The 20063-nt window shown below is 46.0% G+C and overlaps 1 protein-coding gene across 1 annotated transcript; it reads right to left on the bottom strand.

Annotated features, from left to right (window-relative positions):
* Positions 1 to 4727: 4727 nt before the first annotated feature.
* MSC (musculin) lies at positions 4728 to 7485 on the bottom strand. Its single transcript, XM_080646555.1, has 2 exons — positions 6727 to 7485; positions 4728 to 5871 (listed from the first exon to the last, which is right to left on the bottom strand). The coding sequence occupies exons 1-2, from the start codon at positions 7234 to 7236 to the stop codon at positions 5785 to 5787; spliced, it is 597 nt and encodes a 198-aa protein (XP_080502681.1). The 5' UTR covers positions 7237 to 7485; the 3' UTR covers positions 4728 to 5784.
* Positions 7486 to 20063: the final 12578 nt, after the last annotated feature.

The raw sequence follows: 20063 nt of genomic DNA on the forward strand, positions 1-20063 counted from the left end.
CCACTGAGATTGCCACAAAATTAAGAAAACATGGAATCGCATCCATGAAAAGGGCCCTGGAAGTTATCTAAGCCAGAGGTTCTCAAACATTTTCTCGTCTCTTGAATTTTTACACTTTTAAAAATTATTTAAGACCCTGAAAAGCTTCCATTTATGTGGCTTTATCTGGTGATATTTACTGGATTTAAAATCAAACCTGTGAGTAAACATTTGTTAATTCATTTAAAAATACTAGTAAACTATAGTGAATGTAAATAGCATATTTTTAATTAAAAAAAAGAACTATGTTTTCCAAAACATTTTTAATGGGAAGAGTGGCATAGACTTATATTAATGTAAATAGAAAATAGCTGGATTCTCATTTCGGCTTTCTACACTAATATGTTGTGACCTGTTATTTTGGTGAAAGTGAATGAAGAAAATTCAGCCTCACCCAGATATGAAGTTGAACAGGGAAGAAGTATTTTCATGGTCATTTCAGGTAATTGTGGATATTCTTCCATACTACACCAAGACTCCACAAGTACAGTTTCTGAAAGGTTGGCTGCACTGTGGAATCAAATCATAGCAATGAACTTTTTGGTCTGTCTTGCACTCCTAAATGAGTTTGCTTTTTATCTCATGGATAATTTTTAATGTTGAGTGCTATGATCTTCACTCTTTAAGAGGAAACTAAATGCAAGTTTTCCTTGGCTAAAAAAAAAATCAATATAGGGAAATTAGATGTGGCATAAAAGAGTAAGGTAATAAAAGTGGCAAAGGGGAATGATGGGGCAGGTAGACAGGTAAGGGTTAAGGACCGCTGAACTTCAGTCAAAGGAAAGGAAAGAAAATCAATACTACAGTTTTTATAAATTAGCATCTATGGAGCATTTCCAAAGTGCCTAACAGAATGATCTCATTTAATCTATTTTCAAAACAGTCTGTGAGGTAGGATGTATGTTCTTGTCTCATAGGGGAGAGCTAGTCCTTGAAGATACAGACTTAGGAAATAGGGGACTAGACTGGAACCAGCTACATCTGATGTGGCAGCTTGCAGTTTTTTAAAATAATATGAGCTTTTAAAAAATCCAAAAATAACATGTAAACTCCTTTAACAAAGAAAGAAAAGAAAAAGATCAAAGCCTCTGGGGCCTTGCTCTCTACCCGTCCTCACTTCTACTGCCCACAGTAGTAGTCAGCACAGATACCGGATTTGTACCAAACCCAGAGCCCCTGCTCGTCATCACTCCATGACCCTCTTTACCATAAGGTGCTAGTAGGACAAACAAGAGCTGAGGTCATTCAAGATGACTAATACCTTAGTGCTAACTGTGCTTACACAATACACGGAGATTGCAGGTTCTGGCCACTTTCTAGACTTTTTAGAGTCATGGATTCCAAGGAATTCTATGGACCAATTTTTCACTGTTGTGGGAGAGAGAAAACAAATAACACAAAGAGCAGAACCGAATAGAAAGGGAGATGAAGGGTGAGTGGTGAGTAAAACATAAGCACGCTGGCCACCCTTTGGTGGGTAAACAGAAGCGCCAGGAAAGGAGAGTAGCCAGGTGCTCAGTTTCAAAGGGAGCCACCCCATGCCTCCCAGCGAATTTTCCTAGAATTAGCAGTGGGAAGGCAGTTATGAATTTCCCTGTTTGTTGCCCTTCCACACATTACTAAAACGACTTTCTCGGTTATTGTTTTAAAATTTTCAGGAGTACTAGCCAAACTACTTACCTTTCTCTATTAAAATATGATGTGTACCACTTAGTTCTTCTTTATAGAGAGGCGATTCTTTTTTTTAAAAAAATGTATTTATTACGGGGATGGAGGAGATGGGAACTGTGGCTGTTAAAAAAATCTGCTTTGTAACTTGTAATGGTCATTGTCTCACTGTCCCCTGAAGGAGCCAGCACACTAAAGTGAAGTTGTAACTTGAAGCTCAGAGCAAAAATGCACAAAACCAATTAAACCTCCACCCCCAAGAGAAACCCCTAAATGTTTCAAAATTACAGTGCCGGAAGCATTTCTTTTCAAACATTCATATTAGGAAGAGCCTGTGAAAGGGGATTTTTGTTCTTTTTGGTTGAGTCAGTATCACTAATAAAAAGGCTTTGGTCCCTCAAAAAGCCCCCTGAGGAGTATTTTTCAATTTACTCATTTTATTTGTTATTCAGTACTTTTTATATTATAATTCTTAGACTCATTCCTCCGTCCACTTTTCACTCGCAAAAGTATAATCAAATTGAGATAAAGCTAAGAACAGGCTTATGTCTCTTTTTCTCTTACCCCTCCTGTTCCCCAGTTACAAAATAGTCAAGGGATGTAAAGTACAGCATGGGAAATATAGTCAACTAGAGGCCCAATGCACGGAAATTCGTGCAAGAGTAGTCCTTCCCCTGGCTGCCCGCACCAGCCTCCCTCCGGCACCTGGGTCCCAGGCTTCCCTCCTCTGGCCACCCACAGGCACCCAGTACCCGGGCTGGCTTCCCTCCAGCCCCAGCTTTGTCAGGAAGGATATCCGGAAGACGTCCAGTCTAATTAGCCTATTATCCTTTTGTTATTATAGATGATATTATGACAACTGTGTATGGTGCCAGGTGAGTACTGAAAATAGCAGGGAACACTTTGTAAATCATGTGCTTATCTAACCACTAGCCTGTGCACCTGAAACTAATACAAAATAATATTGAGCCTAAACTATAATTTAAAAAGAAGAAATAAGAAAAAAGACTGGTGCAAGGTGCTTAAGGCCTCTCCTAACAGCAACTGCTACCCAGAAGCTTGAGCAATTTACACTATTTAATGGACTTATTAGAAATTGGCCTCTTTCTTTCTTTCTTCTTCTTTTTAAAATAACATAATAACATATTGGCATCCGACTTTTTACAAAAATCATGAAGCAAACAATTCTTGAGAAAGTTTTTTCTTCTCACTAAATTATAGGATTATAAAGTGGCAATAGCAGTGAGCTTGCAGGGTACAGCACGGTACCTGTAAGTCAGTGAATAGTACCACCTAAATGTGTGTGTGCGGGGGGCACGGAGTAGGGGTGGAAAACCAGAGTTTACCCCTAAAGTATGTTGAGAGAATATAATTATAGAAACAAATATTTAAAATATTTTATTTATGAGGATTTGCCTTAATATTTCCTTGTTTATTCTTATCTGTATTCACTGCAAATGTAGCCTGTCTTTTCTTTGTTTCTGCTTTTGTGGGGCGCTTCTCTTGTGCAGCTGTAACCCAGGCATCTCAAAACCAGGCTCAGGCTTGGACTGGATTCCTGCAATGTCCTACCTTTTAGAAAGTTCCCCTGTGCCGACACACGCCCCCCACCCTTTTCCTTCAGCAGTCAGCATGTAGGGTGCTGCTTACTGCCTGTTAGAAGGGTGGCTGAAGTATTGTTGGCACATTTTTTCCTAACAACAGTCTTCCTAGGTAGGCGCGGAGGCAGTGGGGGGGAATGAGGCTTCGAGGGGTTGCATATCGTGACTGGTCTGTGGGGGAGCAGAGCTTGGACTTCAAGCTGGGTTCTGTCGACATTAGGCTTGTCTTAACCTACTGCTATGCTGCATCCTCCTTGCAAAGGACCTCATTTGCTGGAAGCTTTGGAAAAGACCTTGACTCAGAGCTTGCCTCCAGCAGACACCCCACCTCCAAGAAGCGGGCCACCCAGAACTTAAGGCCAGCTGAAGTGCCTTTGACTAAGCTAGGGTTTCCTGTCATTAGCTGCTCCTGAGTTTTTGTTTTTTTGCTTTGTTTTTGTTTTTTTCCAGAGAGACCCTGATGCCACAGAAACAGGCTAATGTAAACCCTGAGCCCAGCTTTAGAGGATGAGAGCAGCCTGGAGGAGGGCTGCAATCCTCCTGGGTATAAACAAAAGCCCAGGAACTTGGTGTCAGAGAGCCCTGTTCCAGAGTTTGGGGTTAGTTCAATTCACCACAGGAAGTCATGCTCCCCACCTCGCTCTCACCTCTTCCACTCCAGCTGTAGGGCTCCCTTTGGTCAAGAAAACGGACTCGCAATGTTGTTAAACAAAGGCTACCCACAAACTGGGCAATTATTTAGGCAGGTTTATCCTTCACACTTTTCTAAATTTTCTACAAAGAGAATGTCGCTTTAAAAAGCCCAGTATTTAAAAAAGTGTATGGTGGGTTTCCTAAGTTATTACCTCCTGCAGATTGCAGTGAAAAATGAAAAAAAGTAACAAGGAAATTGAGATGGTGTGCCTTAAAAGCACTCTATAAACATTACTTGAAAACAAGAAAATTCTACTGAAATACAAATTGGTGTCTTGTATTATAGTTTTAGTTTGCCAATTAGACTAAGACCCTCTCCACTCCAGTATGTGGGCTGTAAGGGTTTTTTGAACTTCTTGCAATTTTAAGCATTGGTATGTGTTTCAGGCTGGAGAAAGATTCGTGTGTGTGTGTGTGTGTGTGTGTGTAAAAGAGACAGGCAACTATATTATTTTGAAGAGTGTGTACCTTTCAATACACTTTGGCCCCAAGAGACTCTTGGGCCTCATAAGCCTCCAATTCTTGCCTTCCAGTAACCCCGCCTCAAGAAGAAACAGAATCAGAAATTAATGAGAATTACATTTGGAAATTCAGTGAACAAATGTGATCACCACCACTCTGAGGACAATGACCCGATCCCTGTCCAGAGCCAGGAGGCCACCTTCAAGTTAACTTCCAGACCAGACTCAGTAAATACCACATGCTGATGCCAGGGCACTCACTTTTCACAATGCGTTTTATTCATAAAAAAATAAATTTATTTACATTTGCTAATTAACTGTGGTAGTGCAGCCTCCAGCAGCGGTTTGTTCCCCCTGAGCAGGGTCATTAGGTACAGAACAGGCTCAGTGCCAGGAAGGAGGAAGAAAGTGGGCCAGGGAGGTGGTGTTGCAGGAGGGGCGACCCTTGCTGGGGGAGCAGGGTGGGGAGTGGGGGACAGGTATGGACAGTCAGGAGTGGAAGGGGACTCTGCAAGGAGGTGTGGGAGGAGGGGGAAGAGGAAAGACTGAAGGACACCGAGCCTGGAGAGGTCAAGAGGGGCTGGCTTACCCCTGGGAGGGGACAGGATAGACCTAAGCCTGGTTGGGAAGGGTAGGGAGCCCACAGGAGTGAGGGGCTGCCCGCAGCACGGAGGCCTAACTGCGGGGAGCACTGGGGGCAAAAGGCTCAGGTGGTCTCAGACTGCTCCCGCTTCTGGGACAGAGGGCACCCACCGGTCCGTCCGCCTGGAGAGCGCCGCCCTGTGGGATACTAAGCCCACCCAGGAATTCACTCTCCTCTCTTTGCAACTTAAAAACCTGCCCGATGTGGGTCTCACGTGAAAATTCCTGTCTTTGAAGCCGATTGTCACGGAGAGAGCGTCCTAACCAGCCTAACGGTAAAGGCCGGGCTGTGCCCAGAGTGCCATCACGTGTAATGCATATATATATATATAAGTATATATATGGCTCGGCTCGAAAACTGACCCCGGGGGGTTGGGCGCTGGGCTCTGAAGGCAGCGTGAGGGTCTACACTGCTGGAGCCGGCGGTCGGATCTGAGACGGAGCAAGCGCTGCAGCCGTTGCCTTAGGCGCCCCGCGATGACAGCAACGCCGCCAACCCTAGGGGTCTGCCCACCCCCCCACGCCCGCCACTTGTGTTCAAAATTCGGCGTGGGGGGTGTCTAGGAGAATCCAATGGAACTTTCCCCCCTATTCTCTGGGGGTTCTCGCGTAGTCTCCCTTCTCTCCGTTGCCCCCAAACGCAGGCGCTTAACCAGTAATCCATGGCGTTCAAGTTCGACCTAAGCGGTGGTCCCACAGAGTCTGCTGGCAGCTGAAACTTCTTTAGTGTCAGAGTCGGGTCGTCCCGAGACCACAAACGGCCACGTCTGTAAAATCAAAAGAGCGTCAGATATAGGAGGAGAAACGGCAATCTCAAACCGAAACCGCTCAGCTAAGCGGGTCCTGGTTCTGAGTAGCTCAGACTTCATCAGCGCCCTGGAATGTGCCCGTCCTCTCTCTAAACTAGGATTTAAAATTTACTGGATTTTGATTGTGTAAGATGTGAAGGGGGTCCATCCATGCTTCCTCCTGGACTATGTCCTCACCATCATTCAGTGAAACTTGAAGGAATCAGGAATTTTGTCATATAATCCCCTCCCCCAACACACACACACACACACACACACACACACACACACACACACACACACACACACACCATCAGCTCTCAAGCCAGAGTTGGCATGTCAGAGAGGGACTTTCCAGACAGATCCCTTTGGGGAAAACCTCTGCTATTCTTCAAGATTAAAAAATCCAAAACCTTTTTAATAAAGCTCGGCCTTCCTTCCCTCCTTCTTTTCAGAAAGTAGGGCTTGTTCAATCAAATCTGTCAGACTCTTAGCTGGAAAAAGTTGCGCGAGGAGGGAAGATTTGCCATTTCCTCTGCAAAGAACGCAGATTCGCCCCATAAGTAGGAGGATATCAGCCAACAGTAGTCACTGGGCCAAGCACCGCGTACAAGGATCAGAGTGATGCGAACCCAGAGGGTGGAGGTTCTTCTCCAGGAAGATGGCTGGCTCCTCCCGGGCTTTGGGGCGAAACTAACCTGGCGTCCTCACCACCCGCACTAGATCCCTTCTTTGGGGTTCTTCCCAGCGGGCTGACTCCGCCCAGCTCGCAGGGAGCGCCCCGGGCATCTCCCGGCCGCACTGCGCCCCTGGCCTCGAGCGCGGCGCCCCTACCAGGTTCACCGGGTGCACGTAGCCGTTCTCGTAGCGGTCCTCTTGCAGCAGCTGCCGCAGGTGCGCGATGTAGCTGGAAGCCAGCCGGAGCGTGTCCAGCTTGGAGAGCTTGGTGTCGGGGGGCACCCAGGGCAGGCTGGTTTTGAGCCTGGAGAAGGCTTTGCTCAGCACGCGCATCCGGGCGCGCTCTCGGGCGTTGGCCGCGTTCCGCTGCGACTGCTTGCACTCGGCGGCCGAGCCCTTGGGCGGGAGGGGCTTCTTGCCACCGCCGCCCCCCGCTGCCCGGGGCCGCTTTCTCTTGCAGCCTCCGGCGCTGCCCGCCGCGCCCAGCGCGCACGGCTCCTCCTCGCCTTCGGGGTCTTCCTCCTCCGCGGAAGAGTTGTCACTGGGAGAGGTGTAGCCGCGCTCTGCACAGCGGAGGGGCGGCCTCTTGGAGGCGGGGACCGGGTACCCTCGCTGCAGCCCCCGCAACTCCATGTCCTCGGGGTCGCTCACCGAGCCGGTGGACATCGCTGCGCCCCCCACGCCCACGCGCGCACGCCTTCCTCCCCCGGGCCAGTCTCCAGGCCTCCTCCTTGTGCTCCTTCGCGGAGGGGGGGTCCGGCCGAACTCCGAGGAGGACCAGATACCTGGGTCCCGCAGCGCGGAGCCGCGGGAGTGAGCTCTGTCACTAACTCCGGAGAGCACGCGGCCCAGAAGTCGGCGCCGGGCCCTGCCTCGGCCCGCACACCCGCGAGCTGCACTTTTTGACAGGACTATTTATCTGTACTGCTCGGAACGAACCACCCTTGGCCAAAATGAGAGAGGGGGGGCGGGGGGAGGAAGGAGGGCGGGGGGAGGAAGGTGGGGCGGGGGCGTGGAAGGGGTGGGGACGGCTTTTCTGAGCGCAAGGGATCTGCTGGTAGGGGCGGGGAAGGAGAAGTCTTTGCTAAACCGAGATTGAGGGACCCTTAGATGGTCAGTGTGAGATAAGTGTGTGTGTTGGGCGAGTGAAGGAGGGGACCTTGATCGTATGCATCCCACTCCCACCCCAATTTACCTTCGCGACACACTTAGAAACCCCAGGATCGCGACCTCTGCTTTGCTCCGTCTTTCTCAGCAAAACACTGTTTTCCAAGTTCATCAGTCATGTGATTGTCTACCCAAGCCTTTGCCCAACAAAAGAATAAAAGCAAAACAACACCGAACAACCCATAAGCTACCTCTCCCTTTCCTCTGACATCGCTTTATGACCCACAAAGCACCTTTATCTTCATTGGTTCGTTTTATTTCCAAACATCTATGACTTAAATGTTATTATCTCCACTTTGCAGAACTTGAAGTTAAACTGCAGGGACAGCTATTACTTAAGCAAAGGACCCCAAATCACCAAGCTGGTAAGTAGAAATGGCCTCAAAATCCATGGTTGCTATCCCTGGCTCCTCCATATTCCAGTCGTCTCCCCACCTTTCTAGTCTTCAGAGTTCCGTGTGTGATTTTGTTGCTAATAATGCAATGCATAGATACATTATAGTCTAGGCAAGTGATAACTGTTTAGGTTGTGTATGGAAGAGTGCGCTCTTGGATGCTGAATGCTAAGTCAGCACAACCATTCAAAGTAAAAAAACGTCAAAACAGCCCCCAGAATTACCCTGACCCACACCAACCAAAAATTAAACACCCTGCCCCTCATCCCCAAAGGAAACAAAACAAAACTGCGAACTGCCTGCTGTCTCGTGATTTTCTAACTGTAAGGAACTTTGGAGTGCGTGGTCTGGGGGTGTGGACTTCATTTTGGAGGTGGACAGCAATGGAGCGCTACTGAGTGCCTGCTGTGTGCCAGTCACTGCGCTCGGCGCCATGTGACTGCCTACTAAGTAATTAAGAATAAAATCCAAAACAACAAAATAATTAAAATTTTATCAGGTTGGGGTAGGCTTACTCCCTGAGCCTTCACACCCGTCTTAAGAGGTTGCTTGTCTTTTCCCTAAGGACCACTCCCAAGCAGAGCGAAGTGCAAGAAGGATATGCAGTCAGCCCAGGACAGAGCGGTCCAGCTCCTCCGGCAGAACAAATGCACCCAGGCTCAGAGTCTGAAGTGCCACGACAGGTGGCTGCCTGGGCTGACTTCATCACTCAGGCATCGTTCCACCTTAGTCTCCCAGGCCAAGTCTTTCTCCTGGGGGATGTTTCACACAACCCGTCCTGCTCCACCCCCACTCCCACCCCAGCTTTAACAGAGGTTTTCTCCCTGTATATTTATTTAATCATTTTGTTAGGGGGAAGGAGGGGCTCCTTCTGGCATCAGTTGAGTAAAAAGAACTCTGTCTTTCAGTTTTCTCTGGGCTGGGAAAACGCAGGGAGTATTTGACAGAGCATAGCAATCTTTCCTAGAATGCCTGAACTTGAACTTGACTCTGGTGCGCATGAAGGAGGGAAGCAAAAAGGGAGAAGGGGGAGCAACAAGATGTAAAGGAGAGACCTCAGGCCAGCTTTTTGCATCGCCTATTGATGACTTGAGGCTATCAGTATAAATACATAGCCTCACACATTAGGAGCAGGCATATAGGTTTTAAAAATCTGGATTGTTTATACAGGTGCAGAACAAAGTCTTTCTTTAGAAAGATTAATGGTGGGGAGAGCGCTAGATTTTCTCTAAACAGTCGCAAAAACTGCACCCAGCCTCAGCGCTAAGCGGGTCATAGCCAGATTCTTTTTCTTTAAAGTACCGCCTGACCCCAACAGTTTGTGCTTATATTTTTCATAGCTCTTTCCTTTTCTTTTTCCTTCTTTTTCCTCTTCTCTTCTGTTCCCTTTCCTCTCTCCCTTCCTCCTTCTTTCCCTCCTTCCCTTTGTTATTTTTTTTTTTTGAGAGATGGTTAATTTCTCTATTTTTCTTTTATCTTTCATTTCCCGTTCCCTCCATTTCTTTCTTGTTGTATTTTACTCATTTTCCTCCAAGTTGCAGACTCCTATTGAAGATTGGGACATGTGTCTTCATGTACATTTCATATTAGTATAGAATTGCAGTTTGCTTTAATATATCTGTAATAATAGCTGACATTTTCACCTCTTTTCACTTTCAAAATACTTTTACTTTTCTTTCTCTCTCAATGACTACAACAGCTCCATGTGCTGAACAATGCAAGCATAACTATTTCTTTTGGAAGTCCAGTTGTTTTAATGGTTTTGGCAAGCTATCACACATTGCAAATGAATAATACTTTATTTTTATATTTAAAAATACATTAAAAACAATTCCTATGTGCCCATGTTTTACAGCCTTTTAGATTCGTAACATGAATATACAGTTGTTTATAGTATACATTGAGGGTCCTGAAACTCTTTAAGATTTTTCTTAAAGTATGCAAAGGGGGGTAGGGTTAAGTTTACATTATAAAACAAACATTAGTACATTTAATAATGTTTCCTATTCCTGGCTCTACTGCTTATTGAAGGTATGACTTTAGGCAACTTGCTTTATCTGAGGCCCAGATTCCTAATCTGTAAAATGGAGGGTCTATCTTGTTGTGAGGACCAGGAAGCATATGAGCAATTGCCTGGGCCAGAGCCTGGTACTCGGGAGAAGATCGATAAAAGCTAATTATTTTTATTACTGTGAATTGCCTCCTCAGCATCACAGGGCTAATGTGTCAGAGCCTGGAGCTGACCTCGATTTCATACTCCAGGGCTTGTTCTGGGTTTTACGTGGCACCGAGATGTTCCATTCACTTTAGCTGCAGGCTTCTAGGGTCTGAAGTCACAGTTCCATTTGCCTGACATTTTTCACAGGTCCCATTAGGGTCCTTACTGAGGGAAAACGTATGGGATTGCATTAGCAACTTCTTCTTTCTCCAAGTGCTCTCATGGTAAAGTCACAGCACTTCCCCAAGCCTCACTTTCCCTATTTGAAAAGTAGAATAAAACTCCTGAATCACAGATACTGAAGGACTAAATGAGATTGAGGTGCATGTGAAAGCAGCATGCTCAGGTATAACACAGAAAAGGTGTTTAATATATTAAAATATTTTTTAAAATGTAGACTTTGGCTTTTAAAAAGGGAGGATGAGGTGGTATGGTAAGTATGGACCACAGAAAAGGACATTTATCACCACCCCCCTTCCAGCTCTATAGTAAGTACTGGGTGAGGAAGTTGAAGCTGGGCAAGTAGGATGGGTTTAGGGCTTGGGGAGAGCAGGGGCTGCACCTATATTCAGTGAACACCAAGCAAAACATGTAGTAAAACAAGTAGGTGTTTAAGAAATGGTTGTGGGAATGCATTTGGAAGGATGGAGTACTCCCCACATGACTTTCATGGGGGTGTCCCTCCCACAGCCTCCTGAAGTTCTAATCTGTCCAGTTGGCTGAAGAAATTGCCCAGACTGTCCATCTAAAAAAACACACAGAGTCTACCTCAGCACTGGCCAATATGGATGCCATATGAGACTACTGAGCACTTGAAATGTGGCTAGTCATATACAGTAGTGCAAAATATACACCAGAGAGTGAGAACAATTTGAATAAAAGAAATATAAACTATCTCATTAATATTTTAAAAATATATGCCAAAAAATGATAATATTTCAGATAGCTAGGGTTAAAGGAAATATATGAATATAAACTAATTCCACCTGTTTCTTTTTATAAAGTGGCTACTACAAATGCAGAATTTCATATGCAGCTCGCATTATATTTCCATTGGATAATTCAGGGATTAACTCTGCAACTGTGCTTTGAGTGTCTCCTGTTTGCTGTGGCAGGTGTTGGTGAGCCTGACTCCCGCCCACTCAGAGGGCACATTCTCGTGGGAAAAAGCAGGATAATGCGGGAAGCACACACGACATCACATCTCCTCTCACTTGTCCTTTTCTGAGCGATCTTGCCTGCATCTCACCACGTGCACCCAGCCTCTTCTCCTCGGCCCAGCCCACAGCACATGCAGAAACACTTCCAGTTTGTTGTAGCCCAGGAGAGGGTGGCATGGACCCCCAGGCAGGATGAGCCAACCTGCGAGCATGGCCAGGTCTCTGGTGCCCAGTTCAAGGACCTTTTCAGAGCAGACTTGGGTACAGAGTATGATGTCCAGGCCAGACAGACAGACAGACAGACGCTCCAGTCTTGTGGTGTGCAGGTCACATGGGTGTGCAGGTCACGTGGGTGTACAGGTAAACTCTGGGGCAGGTCACATGGAGGCAAGTCACGTGGGGTCACAGAGTTAGGCCAGCCTTTCCCCAGGCCCTGGCTGTGGCTAAGCCAAGCTCCTGCCCGTCTCCAGGTCAGCCTCAGTCCGGGATCTTTGGGGAAGTCCTTGGTTTATAGGAATGTCTGTTTCCCTATCCCGGGAAGATAAGGAACACCTGGGGCTCCCCCCCCCACCCCCGTCCTGGCGAGGTCAGGCACCTGTGGGAACAGTTGTATTCCACTCGTGAAGTCCTCTGCCACCCAGGACACAGCCAGTTCTCCACTGCTGGTTTATTTGTCGAAGAATTGGTGCCAAATCATTGCCTGCTGTGGCCCTGTGAGGTCTTAGTGTGCTGAGTGGCCAGTGCCCGGGCACAGGTTCGCAGGGGCTGAAGGTGGAAAAACTGGGGTTAAGAACAAGAAAGGGGAGAGGGAAAGTGATAAGACTCAGACCTGATTTTCTCTGCCACTCAGGAGAGAAGGAAGAACTCCTCTTTGATTGTCTTGACAACTAAAAATGCAGAGGGCTTTGGGAACAGACTTTTTAAAAGCAATGTCTGTGGATTCTAGGGAGGCGACCCATGCCAAGACATAACGTCCACAAGCCTTCAGTTTCCAATTGGAAGACTGTGTGTCTCCTGCAAATGACTTTGAATCCTGGGTTAGCAGAGTTCGTTTGCAGAATCTCTGGACCTCATTGACTTGGAGACTCCAGAATGGGGAGCTAATCTGGGCTGTGGCTGCAGTCTGAGAACAATATTATTTTAAAAAATCCCTCCAGGCAGTCTTCTATTCTTAGAAGCTAAGAAACTTCTGTTTCAGGAGATTTTCAATTTACTGTGGATTTTTATCGACAGGACTCCATTACAGATACATCACTTGAAATGTAGCACACAGCTCAGGTCTCCAGTATGTGGTCCCAAGCCTTGTGTGTGATTTATCCTAGGAGAGAATGACATCCTGCCATGTGGCACATAACAGAAAAAGCCTGTCTGCTGCAGATGTTAGATCTCTGCATTCACAAGCCGAGTGGCCTAGGACCACTTGCTCGCCTCTTTGGAGCTATTTCTCTGAGTATCACCTACATCCAGGTAGTCATGTGGTCCTGATGCTCAATGAGCCTTGTGCAGGCTCCCATGGAAACCATAGAACATGGTACAAGGTCAGTGATCCTGTCATTGTCCCAATTCTCTCTCCTAGAGGCTCATTCTTTTCCTACCCCCTCTCCCAATGGTGCACCTGCTCAGAGTCACTCTCGTTTTAGCAGCCCTCCCCGCCCCTGACTCCCATCACCACCCCCACCCCATCCACCATGGAACACCAAGTGAAAACTGCCCTGGCACCAGAAGGAAGTCCTCATGTAATAGATACTTTGTGGTGTCAGAGAGCAGGGATTCTGTACACTTTGTCAACATGTCCCTTAACTAACTCTTCTGTAAAAGAGGGGCATATTTATTTACATACAAACTTTGTTCCCCTAGTCCCAAGCCCTTCTGACCTCCAATTCTCATAGATGATCAGAGAATAAGGCAGGTGTTTTGGGAAATGTGTCCACTTTTCCTTGATTTCCCCACCCCCCTTTGGCTTATTTGTGCTGCTCTGCCCAATTAGCAGGGATAATTTGCAAGGAGGAAAACAAAACAACACAAAACAAAAAATTCAAGAGCAAAACAAACTACCCTGCTGCATTCCTCTAGGGCAGTGGTTCTCAACCTTTCTAATGCCGCGACCCTTTAATACAGTTCCTCATGTTGTGGTGACCCCCAACCATAAAATTATTCTCATTGCTACTTCATAACTGTAATTTTGCTACTGTTAATGAATCGTAATGTAAATATCTGTGTTTTCCGATGGTCTTAGGCGACCCTGCTAGCGGTTCTCAGGTTGGGTCGCCTAAGACCATCAGAAAACACAGATACTGTGCTAAGTGAAATAAGCCAGTCAGAGAAAGATAAATAATACATGATCTCACTCATTTATGGAATATAATGAACAACATAAACTGATGAACAAAAACAGATCCAGAGACAGAGAAACATTGATCAGACCATCAAACCTCAGAGGGAAGGTAGGGGAGGGTGGGGGTAAGGGGGAGAGATCAACCAAAGGACTTGTATGCATGCATATAAGCCTAACCAATGGTCACAGACAATGGGGGGGGGCGGTGAGGGCATGAGTGGGGGGTATAGGGGGGTAATGGGGGAATAAGGACACATATGTAACACCTTAATCAATAAAGAAATTAAAAAAAGAAAACAATTCATTAAAAAAAAACAAAAAACACTGTCTAGCTTGCTGGGAGCCTTTGGTTGATTTTTTAACATTCTGAAAATATTAGTTTTGACTATATTTGTGAGCTTCCTTTTTGCTTTTATGGAGGGAAAAAATTGTGGTGGTGCTTACTCTGCCATTTTTGCTGACATCCCCTTTTCCACTGAATCTTGATGTATATTAGATGTATTTTGAGATCCAATTAGAAGGGTGGTAAATTAAGTGCCATTTCTCCTGATCATATGTAGAAAGGGGAATATTAAGATGTCCTACATATGTTGAAGAATTTGTATTCAGTCTTTTCTAAAGATTTCAACTTCTCTTGGTACAAGAATCAGGGCGGAGCAGGGGAACGAAGGAGCAGTTAGTTACTGGGATTCAGCAAGATTATCTTCACATTTCTGTCTATCACAGCCTCCTATGTAAACCACACTCTTGTGCATTTGTATTTTTGTCTCTCAATCTTCCTCTATAGCTTCTCTGCGGTTAGACTTTCCATGGCAGAGCCTGAATCATTCCCTTGAGAAAGTCTGGCCTGGGAACAGCTGTGTCTGAAAGGCTCTGCTTCCACATCCATAAGGGAAAGCTACTCAGAGGCAGGCAGGGTGAGCTTCACTATTGCATCTATGATGACGACAAGTTGACATTCTCTAAAACTTCTGTAAAAACAGTTCCTAGGTGAATAAAAATAAACAAAACATATGTAATTTTCTTCTTTAATTCTTGTTTCCCTAACACTTTCACATACAAGCACACTGTCCCAAAACTACCACATAGCAATAGTCATTTTAGCATACTAGTATATTCAGTCAAAAATTCTGTGATGAATCAAGTTCATTTAAGTTCATTCTTTCAGAAAGTACATAGTGAGCACCTTCTACGGACTGGATTGTGATTAAATTTTTGCCGTCATTCTCCCAGAATTTTCCTGTTCCTTCCATATCATGGAAGTGAACCATGGACTATGGAATTGACTTTATTTTTACTGCCCTGTGATTTTTCCATAAACACAGAACAGAGTGATTCAGATGTCACACAAAATATTAAATATTCTCCCTCTCCCTCTCCCTCTCTCCCCCCCCCCCTCTCTCTCTCTTTCACACATACACACACACAAAATAGAAAAGCTTCTTATAAAACCAAGGAATGTTAACTGAAAATAATTTTTTAAGCTTATACCTCTTCCTAGTATGAGACAAGGTGTACTAGAGAATGGTCATCGCTAGTTTTCTCTTCACTGGCCTTGCTCAACATCCAGATACATGTTCAGATACTAATTTGAGACACCGAGATTAAGGGGAAATTCTCCTCTTGAAAGATTTCACCTACATCAAATATTTATAGTGTAGCATTTAAAGACTATTTCATTCAGTTCACTTTGCAGAATTCAGAATCTCCTGGTTTAGTATTGGAGGTAGAGAGATTGCCAAAGTTTCCCTATTTGCTATCTATCACATTTCCTCTTTGCACATAAGCAGACATATTGTGCATGTGGCTTGATCCTCCCAGTTATGTGGGGGAGGGTGGGAACTCTGACAGCTGCCAGGGCGGCTGCGCTGGTGGATGGCTGGATGCAGGTGCACAGACTGCCTCAATTTGACAGGCTTTAAGGCTTGCATTATCTCTAGTGATATCCAATAGCCTATCCAATAAGGTCCTCAAAAACAAAAGAAGCATCACAGTTATACATATTCACTAGGGCATATAGCTCCATAATGTTCACTCAGATCTACACGGATACAACATCTGCAATGTGTTAGTTTTGTGATCTGCATGGTCACAGTGTCACAGCAGCTTAGGAATTAAATCATGCACCTGACATTGTGAGACTTTGTAATCTGCATGATTTTATTTTTGCCTATACTCTGTATGTGACATAAAGATTGGAACTCTTAAGTTTACATAATAGTTTCTTGCCAAGGAGTGCAAGGGGTGGGGAGTAACTGCTGCACGAGTTATGCTGATCATATCTGGAAACTGCAGAATTTCAGTGTGCCTCTCACTTTGAGATTCTCTCTTCAGTGTCTGATGACCTAGAATTAATCCTACACCAGTAGACCATGGACTAATCACTTAACTTTTGAAAATCTCCATTTTCTTTGCTGTAAATGGAGATTAATAATCTTTGCCTGATTTTGAGAATGAAATGACAACAATTCATGTGAAAGTTGTTTGGAAATGGCTGTTAGAGGCAGACAAGAGCTACAATTTACCTCCCAGCCCTGCCAGGTTCTCACCTATAGAGAAGAATAATTAGACAAAAGGGAGTTCAAAGTTTCATCTTTTTAGGAAGACAAGTGGCAAATGAAATTCAGGGCTCTGAGAAATCTGGATTAGAGAATGTGGATTCTCTAATTGGGTCCCCTCCCTCCCAGCCCAAATAAAAGTCCCTGTATTTGTGAGGGGAGCAGGCCCTCTAAGAGCAGGTTAGTACTCAGGGACAGTAGTGCCGTGGCTCACATCAGAGTAGGACATGGATCTCACCGGAAGGCCACAGGACCCGCAGGCAGATGTCATGTCACAGTGACTTGTGATCCCTTCCAGCAGGGAAGGCAGGCTCCTGCCAAGCAGGTGAGCACCTCTCCTACCTTTGAGGAGGAGCAAGTAGTGGGAGGAAGAGACCAAGAGACCAGAGTGTTGACTTCCTCACTGTTCAGAGTGAGGAAGAGATGGGGCGTTTCCTCCTCTTTGGATTTATGGGGGAGAGTAAGAGTCCCCTCTTCTCACTAGCCATGGCAATAAGATATTCAAATGGACAGTTTGCCTTTAGAGGGTTTGCCTCAGTGAAAAGTCTGAGGAAATAAGGTACAGCAGAGGTCACTTAAACAGTCCCCTCATTTTGCAGGAGGAAGGGCCAAGGGCAGGTCAGGGACTGGCTCAACTAGCTGGTGTCAGTCGTCTAGCTCTCAGACAGAAAAGAGGACAGTCACCAGCGGTTCTCAACCTGTGGGTCACAACCCACAGGTTGAGAACCGCTAGCAGGGTTGCCTAAGACCATCGGAAAACACAGATATTTACATTACGATTCATAACAGTAGCAAAATTACAGTTATGAAGTAGCAACGAAAATAATTTTATGGTTGGGGGTCACCACAATATGAGGAACTGTATTAAAGGGTTGCGGCATTAGAAAGGTGAGAACCACTGTTCTAGAGCTAACATTCTTGCAGATTTTTGCAGATGATATCAATCTGCTTGGGCCAGAATCATTTACTTTATAGAAGAACTAGAGGCCCGGTGCATGAAATTCATGCACTCAGGGGGAGGTCCCTCAGGCCAGCCTGCACACTCTCACAGTATGGGAGCCCTCGGGCTATGTCCGACTGCCAAGGAGGTAGGAGAGGCTCCCACGACTGTTGCTGTACTTGCCAGCCGTGAGCCCGGCTTCTGGCTGAGCAGCGATCCCCCTGTGGGAGCACACTGACTACTGCGGGGGGGAGCAGCTCCTGCATTGAGTGTCTGCCCCCTGGTGGTCAGTGTGTGTCATAGTGACCGGTCATTCGGCCTTTCGGTCAATTTGCATATTAGCCTTTTATTATATAGGATAGTGTCTTCCAAAGGTAATGCATTCAGTATCCATGGCAGGACTTGGTTCTCTTTCAGCCTGGAATTTCTCAGCTCTCCATTGCCCTTGCCACAGACTAGACTCAGATCAGGGCTGAGTACAATTCATTGAAGGGCATTAGAAAACCCATTTGAGAGCTTGATCATTCATCTGTTTAGAAATGTCATTGATGAGATCTGGAATCCCCAGCCAATGCAAAGAGGTTGTTCTATATTTGTGAAACCCCTTAGTCTTGAGCCACAACCTTCCTCCTCCCTTTATATCATTACTAGGGGCCCAGTGCATGAATTCATGCACTTTGAAAGCAACTGTGAGCCCTGAGGCTTCAGTGGGCACAGGGGTGGGTCTCAGCCCATCCTCCTTGCTCCTGCGCAGCCCCTCCTGCCACAGTCCCTGGTCCCCTCTCTGCCGGCAGCCCCACTCCTGCCACCGTCGCTGCTCCCACACACTGAAGCTGCCAAGCAATCGGGACCGCACCAGGCGCTGGCAGTGGGTGTGAGCAGGGCCAGCACTAGCAGTGGGTGTGAGCGGTGGCTGCTGCCCCAATCACCCCTCAGGAGCAGGGGGAGGTGGAGAAGCCCTGAGGGGTGATTGGGGCCAGCAGCCGCTGCTCACACCCACTGACGGTGCCAAGCGATCGGGGCCGGCGCTGGGCGCCAGCAGTGGGTGCAAGCAGCAGCTCCGGTGCCAGCAGCAGGTGTGAGCACTAGGTGGGACCGCAGCACACGGGAGTGAAGACTTTTCAGTAACCACCTGAGGCTCACCCCAATGACGGCGACCGGTGCCCCACCTTGGTCTGGCGCCCCCGCTCACCCCCACCATCGCGCCGTGGTCAACGCCCGCCATGTCTGCGCTCTGCCGCCTGCTGCCGCCACCTGCCATGTTCCATGTGCACCCCCTGGTGGTCAGCACATGTCATAGTGACCTGTTTTTCGGTTGTTTGGTTGTTCTGCCATTCAGTCTATTTGCATATTAGCCTTTTATTATATAGGATAATCATAATAAATTAACTGTACATGCTGGCTGCTTGAGATGGAAACACATTACATGGTTCTAGCATAATGGAAATAAAGAAGAGACATGCATAATATTCATACTTGGAATTACTAAACTCTGGGGTCCATTTTTATTATACCCACAGTTGAGTCTGTGGGTTTGCATCTACACTAATAAAAGAGAAACATGCAAATTAACCATCACTCTGCTATGCCCACCAGCCAATCAGGAGGGAATATGCAAATTAGAAGGAGAAAGATGGTGGCCACCCAGCTGCTCCAGGCACGGAGTGGCCAGGTGGGGCAGGACATGGGCTATGAGAGGGAGGGCGGGGGGCGAAGGGATCTACAGAAGTGGCACTCTGGCCACAGCGAAGACGAAGACTGCAGACTCTGGCTGGAGTCTGCAGCGAAGCTGCGAAGACGAAGATGGCAGACTCCATCCAGAGTCTGCAGTGAAGATGAAGAAGGCAGACTCTGGCCGGAGCGAAGGCCTGGGTCCTGGGTGCCGGAGGAAAACCGGTGCTGGAAGCCAAGGGAAGGAAGGCCTATTGCACGAATCTCTTCGTGCAACGGGCCTCTAGTTTGTATATAAATTTCTAAGTGCTATTGTTGAAAGTTATGTGCAGGGCTGTTAATGAATTATGAGACTTCTGTGCCAGAAGACTTAATGCTTTGTTCAGTGTTTTGCATAAAACTCCTGAAGTGTCATGAGTAGTATATGGGTTTTGTCATAATTCTTCAGTTGTTTGAGAAAAACATTGCCTTTGAAAGGCTTCCCATCTTAAGTTTTTGTAACGTAGTCATCATTTATTTACGCCAATTGTCTCTGAATGTATCTGTGTTTTTAGTTCTTTAAGTCATTTCAAGTTGCAGTGGTGAGGCAATCTGGAATGTGGGTGTGCAAATTCTGTTCTGAGCAGCAGGCCAGCTGGGAGCCCTGCGCAGCTATCATGCCTCACTGCTGTGGGAAAATAGAAACCTCACTCACCACCAATGACCTCTATAGGTTCAATAAATTCAAAGAAAAGAAAGTATTTTAGTAACAGCTATTAAAAATCTCTGTTTTGTATTGAAGATATTTTGAATAAAATATTTACAAGGAATGAAAGAAAGATGATAAATCACAATAATCTAAAAAATTCACAGTAAGGTCAATTGGGTTAACAATAGATTACTTTAAATAAGGTATTATATATCTCATATGTCTTATTTCAAATTTTAAGGTCAACTTAGGTAAGGATATAGCTTTAAGAAGGTATAAGGTTGAAAATTACAGTCACCCATAAGTGACATTATTTTTCTGATAATTCAGACATTAAGCTCAATTTCTAGGAAGAAAAAAA

The sequence above is a fragment of the Plecotus auritus genome (genome assembly GCF_963455305.1).
Source record: "Plecotus auritus genome assembly, chromosome: 11".
In the NCBI taxonomy this organism is placed as follows: Eukaryota; Metazoa; Chordata; class Mammalia; order Chiroptera; family Vespertilionidae; genus Plecotus; species Plecotus auritus.

Excerpts from the sequence above, each read along its gene's own strand:
- MSC (XM_080646555.1), bottom strand. The coding sequence starts at position 7,236 with ATGTCCACCGGCTCGGTGAGCGACCCCGAGGACATGGAGTTGCGGGGG. Across the intron at positions 5,872-6,726 it reads ACGTGCACCCGGTGAACCTG|ACGTGGCCGTTTGTGGTCTC; the intron begins GTAGGGGCGCCG and ends TTGATTTTACAG.